This window comes from Neovison vison, chromosome 1 (genome assembly GCF_020171115.1).
Source record: "Neovison vison isolate M4711 chromosome 1, ASM_NN_V1, whole genome shotgun sequence".
Classification (NCBI taxonomy): domain Eukaryota; kingdom Metazoa; phylum Chordata; class Mammalia; order Carnivora; family Mustelidae; genus Neogale; species Neogale vison.
Window position 1 is genome coordinate 278,528,571 of NC_058091.1, and position 17,793 is coordinate 278,546,363.

The following is a 17,793-nucleotide window of genomic DNA, read 5'->3' on the forward strand; positions in this document are numbered from 1 at the left end:
GGCCCAACACGGGGCTTGAACTCATGACCCTGAGATCAAGACCTGAACTGAGATCGAGTCAGACACTCAGCCAATGGGTGAGGCATCCAGGCATCCCTGGAAGGATTAAAATGTTTATGTAGATAGAATTGCCAGCTCGGGAACTGTCCCATAGTCAGTGCTCAAAATCAGTGGCTGCTTCTTATAGAAACAAAAAGACTAGGAACTCTAAAGTAATATAAAACTACCACTTACTATATTGGCTTTTAGGAACTATTTCCATTTTAGGGAAGCACAATCACAGCGGCTTGAAGAGCCAGAAGAGATCAACAAGTGAAACACAGTGTGTCATTGAAGAGTTTCAGGATAAGGCCCCATTTGCAAAGAGGCAACATAAACGTGTGCAATAATTATAATAATTAGATGACACTTCAGGGCTTTGCTGAACGGATTCTGAAATTCAGCAAGGGGTTTGTTTAAAAAAGGGAACTTAAATTTGCTGAGTCAAATGCTGCTATGTCTTACCTAGATATGAACTGTGATTTTTATCTTGCAGAATTTGGTCAAAGGCTTGGTTAGGAAAGATCAGATATCCATGAGATGTCTGCTGGACAACAGTCCCACTCCAGGCATAAGCTCCTACGGCACCCAGCATCAGAACATCCTAAAATAATTGAAAAATGAAGATCATGAGAACAAACTACCTTTAAAGCACAAGAATGCAATATGGGCAAAGCACTGAAATAAACGACCTAGATTTAAAAAGAAAATGATGAAGTAAAATGTATATCAATGTATGTTGATATAAGTCCATTATATCATATATATCCATATATGTCATATATCCAATACATTAATATAAGTTTTAATGTATTTTGTGCTGGAAAACAAGCCTTCTCCCAGACCATGTCACTTTGATACATTCTATAGATAAATCTCTACTACACTATAGGAAGAGCAAATGGCCTTCTTTCAATTTCCATTCAAAGTTACACATGTGCAAATGACAAACATTTGTGAGCCTCCTGTCCCACATACCCATGAGAAAAGCTCAGGGTGGGATGTGAGGTATGCTTGAGGAGGAGAGATGGGGTCCCGGGGTGGCAGGGGAGGCCCTATTCTGACCTCTTCTCAGGCCCTCTTTAATCTATTTTCAATGCTCTTCTTCTTTCCATTTGACTCCTTCTCAAAGGTTCCTCCATCATCTATAACCTAGTCCATCTATTGGAAGATGGCACACCTACAAAAGGTAACTACAGAGTGAAATTCCATCTGCTTGGAGGAAGATAGCCATTGGTCCGCACCAGGACAGAGTTCTCCACACTGACTCAAAATCCAACCTGAATTGTCAAAGTCGTAAGTCATGGTAGGAGGCAGGGGTTGTCGGGATGGGATTTATGACTTTTAAGTTTTTGATGTTAGATCTCGGAAAACATCAAAGATATGGATTTTGAATTGGAAAATATAAGCCACTAAAAATAAAGCAAATAGGAAAATGTGTCCCATTTTGAGGACAAGAGACCATGAAATCGTGTGAAAGACTGTCATAAATTTGGGATTCCACATCAAGGGTACAAGGAGGGACTTCAGGAAGTGTACAAAAACTCAGGAAGTTGTGTGCAAAATCCTGAGTGTGGTTTCATTTACACTCTTTCTGAGGGAAAAATCCATAATTTTTATAAGCACTCCAAATGATTGGTGATTCAAAGTTAGCTCCTTTACTTCTAGAGAAAAAAAACAAGCCATTCCTGGTCCTTCAATCAAGTCCCTTGAGTTCATACTCTTCCCTCAGCTTTTTCAGTGCCATCTCTGTGTCCTCTGCTACTCCACTGGGACCCTGAGCAGAGGTGGAACCAGAGCCTGGGGAGGTCAATGTTTATGAGAAGGAAGAATGGATTTTCTGAGCTAAGAAATCTTCCCATCTCCCATGTTTCCTAACTCCTCACTTTTTTCACCTATCTTCTGTCTCTGCTCTAAGAAAAGAGATACTCTGGCACCTCAGAATTCAACAGTGGCAGTGATGACAAGAATTTGTGTTATGTTTTTTTCAGACACTTATTTATTTATTTATTTATTTGAGAGAGAGCGCGAGCGCGCGCGCACGTATGTGCACAAGCTGGGGAAGGGGGAGAGGGAGAGAGAGAGAATCTCAAGCGGACGCCCTGCTTAGCAAGAGGCAGGCTCAACCCCACACCCCTGAGATCATGGCCTGAGATCATGAATCAAGAGTCAGACCTTTAAACGACTGAAGCACCCAGGTACCCCAAGAGTTTGTGTTTTTAACAAATTTTTCCAGTAGTTAATTGATTTAAAGGAAATTCCTGCAATGATAATCCTTTGAATTAATATAGTGCCTGGCCTTGAAGCACTCATACACTTTCTTGCATATTAACATTTTTTTTTCCATAAAATATCCCTGTGAAACAGGGAAGGGAAGGCATTATTATCCTTCATCTTTTGGATGACTAATCAGCAACACAAAGAAACTGAATGACTATGACTAGGAATCAGAACTGTTGATCACTAGATGGCTGTTTTTTGTATTCTATATATAAAGCTACTGTGCCCTGAAGTGTTCAGTCAAATGACAGCATGGCCAGAATTTATCTGATATACACACATTTTGAGGAGAGTAATCAGCACTGAATCCCACTTGTGACATTTCCATCTGGAAGTTGTCTCCTCCTTGAACAGTACCTGGGAGATAGTAATTTCAAGAGTTACATCACTGCCAATTTTTAAATCAAGTTTTCAAGCACATGTGCATTCACTTACACACATGAAAACATGTGCACATGTACATATACGGATATACACACACTCACACACCCACAATGTTCTGATGTTCAGTCAAAAATACAGAGCTGGCAAATTTTGGGAGGGAGAAATCACTAAAGAAGTGTTCTAACAACACCCACAAGACTTCCAAGGTAGTGTTTGAAGTTGGGGTTAATCGTGATTATGCATTAATGTATTTATTTGTATGCATATGATGTTCCTGATATAAAAACACTCAACATGTGGGATGAGGTAAAATAAAAACTGAAGGGATGGCCTTTTTAAAAAATTATTACTAGCTAAGAAACTAAGAAACTAACTGAATTTTTGCTTTTAAATATTGGTACTAATAAGTACACACACATCTATCTCAGTGTAGTTGAAAGATGTGCAGTGAAAACCAAACAGAGATATTTGTGTTAGTCTTCAGGATCCGGGACTCAAGACTGAGTAGGAATTTTATCAATTGGGAAGTTTGTCCTATTTCTACATATGTGCTTGCCTCTGACACTGAAATCGTAGAATTCGATTAGTATTCACTTTCCATACCGTGTGGTCAAAATGGTTACATTTCATTATTTTTCACAAAAAGGAATAAATTCCTGGACTACCACTTGGATATAGAGAGTGATACAGATAATGTATAACATAGAACATAGTCACTTTTTACAAGATATAATAATTTATACAGGATGAGTAGAGATAATTTTTTAAAAGATTTTTTTTTAAGTAATCTCTATATCCAACATGGGGCTCGAACTCAACCCCAAGATCAAGAGTTGCATGCTCCACTGACCAAGCCAGCCAGATGCCCCAAGATAATTTTTAATAAAGTAGACCAGTGCTTCCCCAAAAGCCAAAATAGCAAATAAGGCACAAAATCATTTTTAATTAGCATTTAGGTTGCATTGTGATTACTCATGTCCATGCCACTACAAGCAAGCATAAGTCATACCATAAGAAGCCAAATAATTTTATATTATCTCAGGGCACATTAAATTTTGACAATGATTTCAACAACTTTGAGGTACCATCAGATGTTTAAAGAAGAAGTAATATTTTTTTGGGTAGAAGTTGCCAGTAGATAATCAGAAGGTGAAGATAAGACTAAGGTATGAATGTTTAATTTATGCAATGTCCTTGGACCCAGCTTCTGAAAGAGCACCTGACCTATGGTGGGTACTCAATAAATCAGGCTCTTTATTACCGAGAGTTATTTCAGTTAATCACTAGGAACCAAAATTTGGTCATGTGGGACTTTTTCCTAACTGGAAAGTGTGTTCCATATAGTGAGTTCTTGAACATGTGGTATTTCTACACTTCCAAAACCATTAAAGTAAATTATTGTAGATCTGGTAAATAACATGTTTCCTTGAAATCCAAACTATTAAAAATCCTATGTTTTTTTTAATTTTAAAAGTATACATGTTTGTTGCAAATGAATTCAAGAATTTCAGAAATTCCATAACAGTATAGAAAGGTAAAACTTTTATGATTATAAAAACTATGTGGGCTAAAAATGTAAAGCTGTACATCTATAATAGATATTACTAACTTGCCTTCCCCCCAGAGCTATATAATTTATAATCTTATCAATAGTGTATAAACTTCTTTGCTTCCCCATAGTATCTCCAAGATTATATATTATTAATCTTCACTATCTTTTAGGCACAAATTAACATTAACTTATAATTTAAAATAATTACTGAAATAGGGAATATTTTCTTATGTTTATTAGCTATTTGTATCTTACCTTTTATGAACAACTCATTCATGTCCTCTTTTTTTTTACTGATTCATAGGAGTTCTTTTCATATAAGGTATATAAGTTAACATTAAAAGAGCGAGAATAAGCAATAAAATAAAAAATTCTTGAAAAAAGTTTTTGAAAGATGGAGTTCTTTTACCTTCAATGCTAAAAATTTGTTCTCCTAGTGTCCCAGCCTTTTCTAATAGAGCTGCTTCATCAGACACGTTGAAAAAATATTTTTCTGTTGGAATACTGGCAATTGCTTTAATTTCTTTTATTAAATTTTTAGTATCACGTGCATTTCTGTTTAAGTACCCAAGAACCTTAAAAATAGAGGAGGAGAGGAAAAGAGTCATTACAGTTGCACTCCAATATTCCTACTAGCACTTTCTAATATTTATTTCTGAACAACGGTACCTCTGGAGAAGTAAATCCAAACCCCTTTAGTCAACAGGACTGAAAATCAGCAAGATGTGAGACATGGTGAAAATCTTTTCTACAAAGCTGTGAGCACCGAATGAGAAAGAAAGTGCAGTCTTGGGAAGTGATGTTATAAAGGAGCACATACCCATGAACTGAAAGACAACTAAAAAGAAAAGCTACTTACCGCTATGCCAAACCTCAGTATATTGTCTTTGTTGCATTGATCAATCACAGCTTTCAACATTGAACCATCATGTGATTCGCCATCAGTTACAACCACCATGACTTTGGTAGCCCCCGGTCGTCCTCCCGCAGCAGCCGCATAAGCAGAATCTCTGTGGCAGATGAGATTAAAGACTCACTATCAAAAGATGAAGCTAATATGTGGGCCTCTGGTTAGAAATATAAATGTGAAGCTAACTTCTTTGAGAATGACCTACTGGAACTTAGAATTTCTCTCTATGCCAGGTCTGGTGACATGTTTACCTACATTCTCTTTGCAGCTTATAGGGAAATATATATAAATTTTGCTTAGCATTAACAATAATTTCCGTAGTTTCTATGGTGTGTGTGTGTGTGTGTGTGTGTGTGTACTGACATCAAGAATCCTTAGAATTCTCTTCTGATAACAAAATTCAATTCATTAATACTAATCAACAGAGCCAAGATAGTCCTGTCACCAGTCTTACTTACTGGATCTGCATTTACTTTCTCAATATGAAACTGTTTTTATTTTTATTTTTTTAAGTAATAAATATATTTGATCAAAGAATTTCAAAGCATTTGGAAAGGCCAAGTCACTGTTCCAAAGGTAACTACGTTTATCTGTTTGTTTCCTTATAGAAAACATTTTATTGAGATGTATATGCATAATCTACTCCTCAAATATTCATGCAAATGGGGCCATAGTCTGTACAGTTGTTTTTCATTTTTTAAACACTTTATTCATCTGAGAGAGAGAGAGAGAGAGAGCACAAGCAGGGGGAGCAGTAGGGGGAGAGGGAGAAGTGGGGCTCCTGCTGAGCAAGGAGCCTGATGCAGGACTGGATTCCAGGACCCTGGGATCAGGACCTAAGCCGAAGGCAGACATTTAAACGACAGAGCCACCCTGGTGCCCTTATAGAGTTATTTCTCATTCGATGGAGATCTTTCCACATAGGCATATACAAAGTGCTCTTTCTCTCTCTCTTTAAAGGTTTTATTTATTTGAGAGAAAGAGCAATAGAGAGTATACAAACAGGGAGGTGGGAGGGGGCAGAGGGAAAAGGAGAAGCAGACATCCCAGTAAGCAGGGAGCCTGATGTAGGGCTCAATCCCAGGGCCTTGAGATCCTGACCTGACTGAGCCACCCAGGTACCCCCAAAGCTCTCCTTTTTAATGGCTGCATAGTATTTCATCATATGGGGATAGCCATAGTTCAACCAATTCTCCATTATTGTGCATTTAGGTCATTTTGAGTTTTAAAAGTAATGCTGTAATAAATGTCCTTGTCCATATATCTTGGCATACTTTTCCAAATGTATCAGTAGGATAAAATCTTAGTAGTGAAATTACTGGAACAAAAATTTACACATTTCAAACTTTGAAAGATATTATAAAATTGGACTCTAAATATTTGTATTTCCATAATGTAAAAGAATGCAAGTTTCTCCATCTCCTTTCCTTAACAATGAGGACTACTAAACTTTTAAATTGGAGACATTCTGATAAGTGAGAATATATAACTATCTTAATAGGCATTTTTTTCATTATTAAGAAATAATGAACATTTTATGTTTATTAGCCATTTGTATTTTTCTCTAAGAACTCTTGATTTTTCTTTATCTTTTCCCATTTTTCTTTGTATTGTTCATTATTTTCTAATTAATAAGAGCTCTTTGTTAATTAAAAAATAATCTTTTGTCATATATGTCACAAATATTTTCCTCAGTTCATTAATCTTTTAAATTTTAGTGGCATTACCTCTGTATATAAATTGTATATTTTGACATCAATTTCATTAGTTTTTTATGCATGTCTTTTATCTTTGACATGGTATTTTAAAAGGACTTATCTCTAGACTTGTTTCTTTGATCACCCAAGTTTCTCATAGTCCCTTCATAATTCTATTTTCTTAGATTTACATTTTTGGTACAGTTGAAATTTGTTTTGATTCAAGGAGTGAGTCAGGAGTTCAGCTTTATTTTGTTTCTAGATGGGTACCCAGTTGTCCAACAACTTTTTTCCTTTCCATGGGATTCTCCTGTTGCACATTCTTTCTGGGGAATGCCCTCCACTCCTTTGGAATACCTACCACTAATATGACGACACCTTAAAGTCTACATCTATTTCCATTCATCTCTCCCATTTCAAATTTATATATTCAATGCCTGCTGAATATTTTCACCAGAATGTGTAAGGGACACTTTAATTTAAACATGTTTAAAACTGAGAATATAATTTTATTCCCTAAAACTTTCCTACATAGCAGAATGCAGAAGTGTAAAAAAATATATCATATTTTTCACCCAGACAAATTAGAATACAGTACTTCCATGAAATACTTGTTGAGTGAATTATACTCTTTATGACACATGGTAGAATTCATGTATATTTATAAGATTTCTGAGGGTAGAAACTGTGCCTCATTTGTTCTAATTACCTTCAGGTCTTAGAATAATGAATCACAACCATAGGCAGTCAATGAAATAAGGTAAATGGAAAATGGCAATATTTACTAAAAGAGTAAATTCTATTTGATATTGTAAAGAAACAGACAAAAAATGGGGCGCCTGGGTGGCTCAGTGGTTAAGCCGCTGCCTTCGGCTCAGGTCATGATCTCAGGGTCCTGGGATCGAGGCCCACATCGGGCTCTCTGCTCAGCAGGGAGCCTGCTTCCTCCTCTCTCTCTGCCTGCCTCTCTGCCTGCTTGTGATCTCGCTCTGTCAAATAAATAAATAAAATCTTAAAAAAAAAAAAAAAGAAACAGACAAAAAAAAAAAAAGAAAAGAAAAAAAAAGGTAATTAACTTCTGGAAGGTGTGAGTAAGAAGTTAGGTGATTCTCAACAACAGAAAGGCTTCTATTAGCTTGGGAAATAGTGGTAAGAGTGAGATGCTGGCACAGGAGAGAAAACCAAAGTTCTGAAAAGATGATAAAAGCCAAAAAAGTCCCATCATAACAGACAGTGGCTCTTCTTGAGAGGAGATCTTATCAGCCAGGCCCCTGAGCTTCCTCACATCATATCCATACTTCCTGCTGAAAACATAGGTCCTCTACCATTTGTAACTCCTTCTAGGCCATTTTCTATGTCAACCTACTCTTCCTCTGAGTTTAATTTACTAGGCCATAAAGGGCACTTTGCCAGATGGCAACTGACCTATTGACTGGCCACAGCCTGTGAGAGGGTGTGGCCCCAAAAAACATCTCAATAAGGACAATAAAGATTAACCAAACCAATCCACTTGTGGGAAATCCACTTTTGAAACATATAGGGAAAGTCACCAATTGATAGAAACAGCAACTAGAATATACACCCAGATAAAGGAGGACCAGATACAATAGGAAATGCAGAAGTAGAAAAAAACAGGATGTGGTGACTGACCAGATGTGTGCTACTAAGGAAGAACAAAAAGAATAAAGAAAACCATGAAGTGCTTACTTTGAATGACTGGGGGAAAAAGGCGATAGCATGAATCAAAATGGAAAAGTTGTGAGCTTGGGTACGGAAAAGACTAAGGCTGTTTTAGGATGTATTGAATTTGATAAGTGAGACAACACTCCAAATTGAAAATATCCAGCATCAGCTGGATGCCTGTGTGAATTTTGTTTCGAGTTCAGAGCTGGCCACATAGTAATGCAGTGACCCACACAGGGCTAATGGAGATGCCATGAGAGTGGAGAAAATGCCCAAGAGTAAAGGGAGATTAAAAAAAAAAAAAAATAGAAGGCTCTGTTTAGTGAAGAAAAATAGGGAAAGGAGCCAATGAACAGGCAAAATTGTTGACAAAAAGTTGGCAGGGATTCCAAAAGTCTGTGATATCATAGCAACCGGGGTTGAAATAGCAGTGTGTGCTCATCAGCAGCAAATGGTTGGGGAAGCTTAAGAGGATGAGGTCTGAGGCAGGACCACTGGGGTGCTGGCTGATGAAGAGGCCCACATTTACTTGGTGGCAAGCCAAGTTCTCAAGGAAATGGAGGGAGGGAGTAAAGAAAAATTTTCAAGGAGTATGGTAGTGGAAGGAAGAAATGCACAACACCATGACAAAGAACAGGAGAATCTTTAGCATTTTTTGTAAAAGTGTGTGATTAAAACAGAATAAAGATGAATGCAGGAGCACTGAGAAAATAGAGAAACTGAGCTAAAAATTAAGAGTGTTATATAGTTGTAACATTCATGTTGCCCATGGTAATACGCATAGTGAACCCATTCCATTCAACGCAGACTCTTAGGTCATTAACATTTAAGATTCTATGACCCTTCTCAATATGCGTGAAGTAGTCCATTAGTTCAAGTCATCTGTGGCCTTGGTAAATATTAACAAATAATTGCAGATTGCTTCATTTCCTACTTAACCTAAGGTCTATTAATGCCATTTCATCTACTTCATACGAAATCTTCTTAAAAAATCATGGAATATCTTATAAAAGTCCTAGAAATCAAAGATTTAAAAATTTCATTTCCTATTGCCTTCTCGAAGTGTTCAAGTGAGAGAATGTTTGGACTTTTCTTACTACTTCTGACTTAAGTTTAAGTACCAGGTACATTATTTTTGTCTTTTTTTCTTCTTTCTCACTTACAAGCACTTCTATTTTATCAAAATACTGGGCTCTTAGGATCATTACTTACTTCGCATATTGAATTGCTTTGAATGTATTTGTGAGGTCTCCACCATATTGGTATGTCTGGGATGTTGCTTCAATCATTTCAGCTTTGGTTTTGAAAGTGTTCAGGTTAAATACAACTCTTGGTTCATTGGCATACTGAATTAACCCCACCTTCAAGAAAGCAGAATTTCATTAAAGGTTTGTCATTAGGTTCTAGGTAATTTCTAATTAACCACTATAATCAAAATCAAAAAGTGCATCTGGATATGGATAGTATAAGAGAATCATTTCCAATTTTGTTCTTAAGAAGAGTTATTTTTCTTCCAATGGAATGACTTCTTTGTTAGAGGCTATCAGTATAGAGCAGTAGTACTTGTTGATAAGCAAGATGATGTCCTATCTGGCATAATTTGGTTCTCAAGAGTAATAATTACAGATTTTCAACTATACATCTATCTATATCTTATAGATTATCTAGTAATAGATTTTAAAGCACTGTCTTATATTTTAATGTGGATAATATTCAAGTTCATAAGATTAAAATGATATAACCTTTCTACTTAACAATGGATATAAGCATGTAAACAATTATAAGCAGTCACAGATGGAAGATACGAACATCAACTGAGAATACTTGCATATCAAACACAGAATTAGACTTGAATACAAAAAAAAAAAAAATGAGTGAGCTAATCAACACGGTCAGTTTGGATGTATTTATTGTTCTGGATTTCCTCTAATCACAGACTTCAGCAACTTTGGAAGCAAATATGGAAGTTTCTGGCCTTCAAAGAAAATGCCATTAGAGAGAATCTTATTTGAGACATCTGACAGACAGAACAACTTCTGAACAAGATGCTGAGGCACATTTCCTAATCCCCTTTAAATCAAGAAAGCCAAACACTTCTATTAGCATCCTTGTTCTCAGCGCTGAAATCATTCTCTATGCCTAGGAGTTGGGGGCTTTCAGAACAGGAAGTGGCTATAGGAGATCAGTGGTAAAAAGGTCTCTAAAATAGAGGTCAGTATGTAAGGAAGGGCAAAGCCCGGATTTCTGAGTTCAATCAGCTAGTCTTGTTAGGAAGCAATCAAGTAGGCACTGGGAAGATGTGAAAAATATGACATTGCTGAAGTCCTCTTTTTAGGATAGGATGTAAGACTTGGGAGAGAGGATGGATCAAAAATAATTTTAAGGATTTAAAAGCCTAAAATGAGAAGAAGATGTCAGTAACTGCCATAACAGCCCCAGAAATTCTGTGTGAGAAAGGGGAATGATGACTAAAAGACTTAAAGGAATGTAGTATTTTAGGACTTACAGAAAGGCCAAATTTAGAATAGAAGAAAAAGAGACTTTGTAAAGTGCCTTTAGAGATTAAGACGATGCATTGGGGGAGAAAGATGAGAGGAGGAAGACCATAAATTCTGTTCAAGAGACCATTAAATACAGTAAATTTAGATATGGGGGTAATCCATTTAGAGACAGATATTTATGAAAATTTCTCTTCTAATGGGCCTTAACATGATGCTATACAGAAATCAGTGCTATACATAGTCTTTTTTTTTTTTAAGATTTTATTCATTTCCTCACTCTCACGTGTGAGAGAGAGACCATGAGATGGGGGAGGGGCAAAGGGAGAGGGATAAGGAGACTCCCTGCTGAGCATGGAGCTTGCTGTGGGGCTTGATGGGGGGGTGGCTCGATCCCAGAACCATAAGATCATGACCTAAGCTGAAGTCAGACACTTAACTGAGTCATCCAGATGCCCCCCTACCTAGTCTTATTTATAGAATTTTCTGGTAAAAGCCCACAGTGAAACCTCCAAAGTTTCAGTGGACATTAGTGTCCTTTTGGTACTGAGAAGCAATGTCAATGGAAAAAACATATAAAAATATTTTGTAATACTGTACAGGAAGTCAGAAAATCAAATTTCAATATATTTAACTGCAAAGCATTGAGGGGAAAATGTTCCAACAATTGTTACTAGATGTTGGACACTAAGGCATCAGATGACAGGAACAACCCAAGGACTTCCACAGGTTACTGTGAACTGGTCCTTGTTGATATTGGTTCAATGTGCTTCTACAACCAGAATGAGACATGAAATGGAAAATCCAATAAAAAAGAAAGAGAAAAGACCCAGAACTTTAACAATAAATGCTATTCAGTTTTATTAAAGCAGGAAGCTTCTGTTCCTGTGGATACCTATCTCAAGAAGATAGAAAAGCAAATTAAAGACTTGTTAAAACACGGATAGCTACACAAAACTACTGAAAGACTTGTCCTGCATAAAAAAGGAAGGACAGACTAAAATATGATAAAAGACTAAAAAATAATAAAAGATAGGTTTATACTATCTATGGACTTCTTTATAAAAATCCTAGAATTCAAGGACAATTGTCAATTGCTAGCAAACAATACACAAAAGAAATTAATAATTAGTCTAAGTGGCTGTCAAGAAAAAAAATACATAACTGGATTTCAAAATATATTAATAAATTCATGAGTTATAAGAGGGAAAAATAAGCAACTAAAGAGAATTAAAATGCTATATCCCAGGGGCACCTGACTGTCTCAGTCAGTTAAGCATCTGACTCTTGGTTTCAGCTCAGGTCATGATCTCTCAGGGTTGTGAGATCTAGCTCCACGTCAGGCTTTGTGCTGGGTGTGGAGCCTGCTTGAGATTCTCTATCTCCCCCTCTGTTCCTCCCCTCACTACTCTCTCTCTCTCTCTCTCTCTCTCTCACACACACACACACACTGCTATATCCTGCACCCAATGCTTACATTAGAAAAAGAAATCTAAAATCTCAAAGACCAGCATGGCACAAAGTCATAGACAGAACAACTCAATGTTTCAACTGAGAACAAGTTTCAATTAACAGTCAAGATGACCATTAAATGCATTTAATATAGGGATCTGACAAATGCAAAAATGAAGACCTCAAATCTAATCATATTTTCTCAGAAAGAAAGCTGTGGGTTAGTGTATGTATTATTCAAATCCATACCTGGGTTTTTTTGGGGCCTATATCCAGGCCTTGGACAAATTTTTCCAAAAAATTCTTTACTGCTTCCCAGGGATAAATACTGTTTGATTCATCACATACAACCACAACATCTATGAGGGAAGGGCAGGCTACAGAGGAAAAGAGGAAAGAAACAAATTTGCATTGGTAATTTAGTCTTCACACTCATATGCAAATGGAACAAAGTAATCAAGTACTTGAGGGTACTTGATAAATCCCACCTTCCCCCTTCACATAAGGTATTTCTCAGACCCACTGCACATTCATCACTTACTCTGAACTGCAGGTGCAAAGCTGGTCAAGAGCTGAAAATCGGGACTGACGTCAGAACAAACCCCTGTTGTGTAATATTGACTTCCACACTGCTGTGCCCACAGGGGACCACACGTCTTCAAAGAAATGAGAGCAACGACAAAACATAGGGAAAACATGAGTCCTCTATGTCTCCATCGGTGAAACTCCGAGATCATTGCTATGGCTTTACAGGACACCGGGAATTGTCAACTCTTGTAACTAACAGGTCAAAAAAAGCATCTCAGAGAAAGTGTCTCAGAAAGAAAGAACAGCCAGAAGTAAGGGAGAAAGAATTTTCTCCCTTAGCGGGGGCTGGGAGGCAGGTGTTGGCAGTGCAGGGAGAAGACCCTTAAGTCACCCCCAATCCCCAAGCTAGGGAAAGAGCTTTGGTCTCTCATCTTTGGTCTCTCAGTTACCTGGGCCTTGGGAGCTGAACCTGTAAATGAGGATAATCATACCTATTATCTTTTTAGGTTGCTGTAAAGATTAAGTGGGTCTGTAGATATAAAACATGCAGGACAGCATGGGGTAAATAGCAAATGGTCATAATTGTGAGCCAGCATCACTGCTATTGTTATTCTTGAACAAATATTATACTATTCATCTATACTTCTACTCTCTCGATATACTACCATTTGTACTATTCAGCAGAAGCCATAAGCCCACAAGCTCCAGGGCCAGGCAGGAACCTAGGAGTGTTGCGGGCTAGTATAGACGCCGTGATGCAGGAAGAACCCAGGCCTCAGACACAGGGACAGGCCACCATGGCACCTGACCATCGCCAGCCTTGCGAGATCTTTCCAATTTTCAAGGAGAGCCCAAGAGGACATATTTTTTGTGAAAATTCAGCTTTTAAAAAAAGCCACTCTATAGGCTAAACAAACACAGTGAGGTTCCTGAACTGCCAGTTTTTAACTTTGTTCTGAAGTATTTCTTTGAGGACTTCTGATCCCTCTACTTCTACTACCTAAAACCTTCAGTCATCCAAACTGGCACTTGTCTCCCTGCCCACACCAGACATACTACAATTCTTCATATTCCCATCAACCCTGCCCCAAATCTCTTTTTCAGCAGCCTTTGAATGCCAAGAACTCCTGCTTCAGTTGTGATTAAACCACATGGGAAACATTATATTAAATAATATTAAAATTTCTAGATGTAAAAGGACAAAAAAGGGAACAAGAAATCTAGTCAAGATCTTAAAGAGCATCTTTACTTAAAGCTTTAAGTAAAAAGCTTTACTTTTTTACTTTAACTTTACTTAAAGCTGTGGATCAATTATTAAAACTTAACAAAAAAGTGTGAACTTGCAAAAAGCAGTTGAAAGAATAAAAGGGAATTTATTTGACCCAGTTTAATTGTTGGTTGTTCAAAGGAAAAACAGCTGTGGTCATCTTTCATGTTCAAGGAATAAGCCATCGTTGTTCCTCCTATAAAACTGGTTCATTTTAATCACGGAACACGACATCAAAAACGAATGATGTACTGTATGGTGACTAACATAATATAATAAAAAAATTAAAAACTTAATTCATTTTGCCAATCAGTTAGGAGACAATCACAACTGATGCCTGTGGTTAGTTTACCAATTACCAATTACCAATTGGTTAGATACCAATTATTGATTCCTATATCCCTATCCCCAGTTGTTTTTTTAAAATCACCTTGAAAAACAATAGCTCATGAAGTATTCAAGATTTTTTTTTTTGTTTTAAAAGCAATGGAAAACAGCATTTAGAAGCTGAAATTAGAATATGCCAACTGTTAATGCCAGAACGACATTCCTGCTTTAAGCCCAGAACTTAGGAAGTTTCAAAAAAATGTGATGATTGTCAGTCTTTTCCACATAATTCTTAAGAGTATCTTAAGATTTTGACCTTTGAGGTATGTAAAGGAAGCTTTGGCTTTTTTTTTTTTTTTTTTTCTTTTTTTCCTCTCTCTCCTTCCCTTGCAACCTCTTCCATCCTTCTCTGCTTGCTACATAGGTCGTTAATCTCTTAAATTCTCTAGCAATTTTAATTTACTTTATCTGAAGTTACACATTAAAAATTTTGAAGCACATCCTATAATTTTTATATTTTAATATGTTTTAATATTTTTAATATTAAATTTTATTATATTTTAATATTTTCCTCTTCCTGACTTTATTCAACCTTAAAAACAAATAAGCAAACAAAACAAAAAGAGGAAGGCAACCTTATAAACACTTTGGAATATCATAAACCATGAAGATCATTGCAATATTCATTTATGCTTTGAATTACACAAATTATAAGCAATATCTGATGTCTAAATACCAATGTCAGAATACTAGTGTCTATTAATAAAAGTAGAATGACATAGAAACAATTGATTATACTTTTAGAATAATTTGGTTATACACATAGGCTTTTAGGTAAGCATGTCAATGACATAGAAATAACTAATGTAAAGTTAAACTATTAAGCATTCTATGGCTATTTTAACAGGGTAATATAACTAGTATCATCTATGAGCTGATGAAAATGCCTAATAAGTTTGGGTTTTTATTTGCCTTCAAAATTTTTCTTGGTATGTGATGGTTTTAATTTTTTAATATAGTCAAATCTTTTTAACAATTTCCTATATTATTTCTTCCGTTAGTTCTAAGATCAGAAACTCCTCCCTCTTTCAGAAAATTTCCATTTTCTTCCAGTTTTTAGTATTAACTCTTTAATTCACTTGAAAGTATATTTGGATATCCAAGTTACTAACCAATTAATTGTCCCCAGACCACTTGTTAAAGAAGGCATTTTATCGCACTGATTCGTGATGTCTTTTCACAGCATTCTAGAAAATAAATGAGAGTAAACACTAACATGAAATAGGAAGAAACCCAGCCATGACTTAGATGATATCAGATTTGCCAACAGTTATAGCAAAGGATTAAAGGCAGAAATACCCTTCAGGTTTGAAATGTACTCTCTGACTTAGCAGAACCTATCTTGAATGTTCCTATGGGAAGGAGAAATGAAACCTGGAATTCTGCTATTATCAACAAATGCTAAGCATAGTCTCCAAGGGCAAAGAATTGGTATTCCTTGTGCTGTTTTTTTCCAAGATGTTTTGTGGCATTGGTTTTGCTGAATATCTGAAGAAGTCTACACATCAACAGAAGGGCATTTCATGTTAGATATCCACATTGCATGATTTATCCAAAAGCATACTCGATACACTTCTCGCCATCCCACCTATCAAATCAAATCTTGATACATTTAAGTATCAAGATTTGATTTGATAGGTGGGATGGCGAGAAGACCCTAACTTCATACGTTCTTGAAATGGATGAGAATTTGAAAGGTAAACACTCACGAGAAATCCTCCGGTTCCCATGTTCCTTGTGAGTGTCAAGCCAAGGCTCATGTTGGTTTTCATTTCAGTAACATTGGGAATGCTTGTGGAAGCTTTCAAAGGGAAAGAGATTTTAAAAAGTGAGTATATCTTCATTTATTTAAACTTGTTAAAAACAAAAAACAAACCACACGCTGATGTTTAGTGTCCCATATCCAGGTACTCACATTATATAATCATAGGCAAAGAAATGAGGGTCCCTCATTCATCTGGCAGCTTGTACACGTTAATGTGTGAGGTTACAGAATGTCAGATATTAGGGGCTGGTGTGTGGAAAGGGTATGACTTCTAGGCATTTAAATTTAAATTTTTTAAAAACAAAGTGCTGGCCAAACAAAACATATCTGAGGACACTATTTGGTCTCCAATTTGCCAACATACTCTTTTCAAGGTCACGGCAGCTCCATCTAATGTTTTATGCTGGATCAGAAAAAAAAAAGTCCTTAAAGTGTCATTAAAAAAAAAATGCCATACAGTAGAATCTGGCGCAAAGCACTAATGAGTGAATTTTAAAAGGAAATCATGAGATTAACCATGTAAAATAATAAATACACCTCCCCAATCTTCTCTCTCCCACTGAACTAGGGTATCATCCACTGTAGCCATTCTTGAGCTATGGAGCATTGCAATTCTCTTCAATAGTATTATTTACTCAAGTTCTCTAATCTCTGCCAAGCCAACACTGCCACTTTCATTTATCCCCCTTGACCCAGGGTGATTGTTTTATTATCTTTATTTAAAGGTCATTCTTGGAACTTCCTCCTTGTTCTCTCTTTCCCTTGTGTTTTTGAGAAGGGAGAAATCTTTCTAAGAATAATTTTCGCATAGAGCAGTGATGTTAATTCCAACCACTTAATTCAATTCTTGACTAATGGTTACTCCCTTTTATCACTTTCTTCTATTCTTCCTATACACAAGATCTTCTCCTTTCCATTAAGAAAATCTTCACTCTACCCTGCTACTCCATGGAAATACTTTCCCAAGTCTTCACTCCGTAACTTCTAGAAATAAAGGTCTACCTTTAGTTGTAGAACTTGCTCATACCTCACAGGCTCCTAAATTCACTGTGACCTATTTCTCTCCTCAACACTACTAGATTCATACTCTAGGCAAGAAAGTTGCAAAGTGTGATCTGCTGGAGTGCAGAAAGAAAATAATGAAACTGCTAAGTGTATGTTTTTATTCTTTTAAATTTATTTTTTTAAACCTTATTTATTTGTTTGTTTCAAGAGTAGAATTTAGTGATTTATCGCTTACATATAATGCCTCGTGCTTATTCTTTTTTTTTTAATATTTTATTTATTTATTTGACAGAGATCACAAGTAGGCAGAGAGGCAGGCAAAGAGAGAGAGGAGGAAGCAGGCTCC

The 17,793-nt window shown here is 36.4% G+C and overlaps 1 protein-coding gene across 1 annotated transcript in view; it reads right to left on the bottom strand.

Annotated features, from left to right (window-relative positions):
• Window positions 1-17,793, bottom strand: part of ITGA2 (integrin subunit alpha 2) — a 107,341-nt gene that overhangs the window by 45,636 nt on the left and 43,912 nt on the right. The window contains exons 4-11 of the mRNA XM_044232083.1: window positions 16,387-16,478; window positions 13,037-13,151; window positions 12,745-12,872; window positions 9,758-9,906; window positions 5,115-5,265; window positions 4,665-4,830; window positions 2,600-2,676; window positions 505-643 (exon numbers count right to left, since the gene is read on the bottom strand). Of these exons, the coding sequence (XP_044088018.1) occupies window positions 505-643; window positions 2,600-2,676; window positions 4,665-4,830; window positions 5,115-5,265; window positions 9,758-9,906; window positions 12,745-12,872; window positions 13,037-13,151; window positions 16,387-16,478 (1,017 nt within the window). The remainder of the gene's footprint in view (window positions 1-504; window positions 644-2,599; window positions 2,677-4,664; window positions 4,831-5,114; window positions 5,266-9,757; window positions 9,907-12,744; window positions 12,873-13,036; window positions 13,152-16,386; window positions 16,479-17,793) is intronic.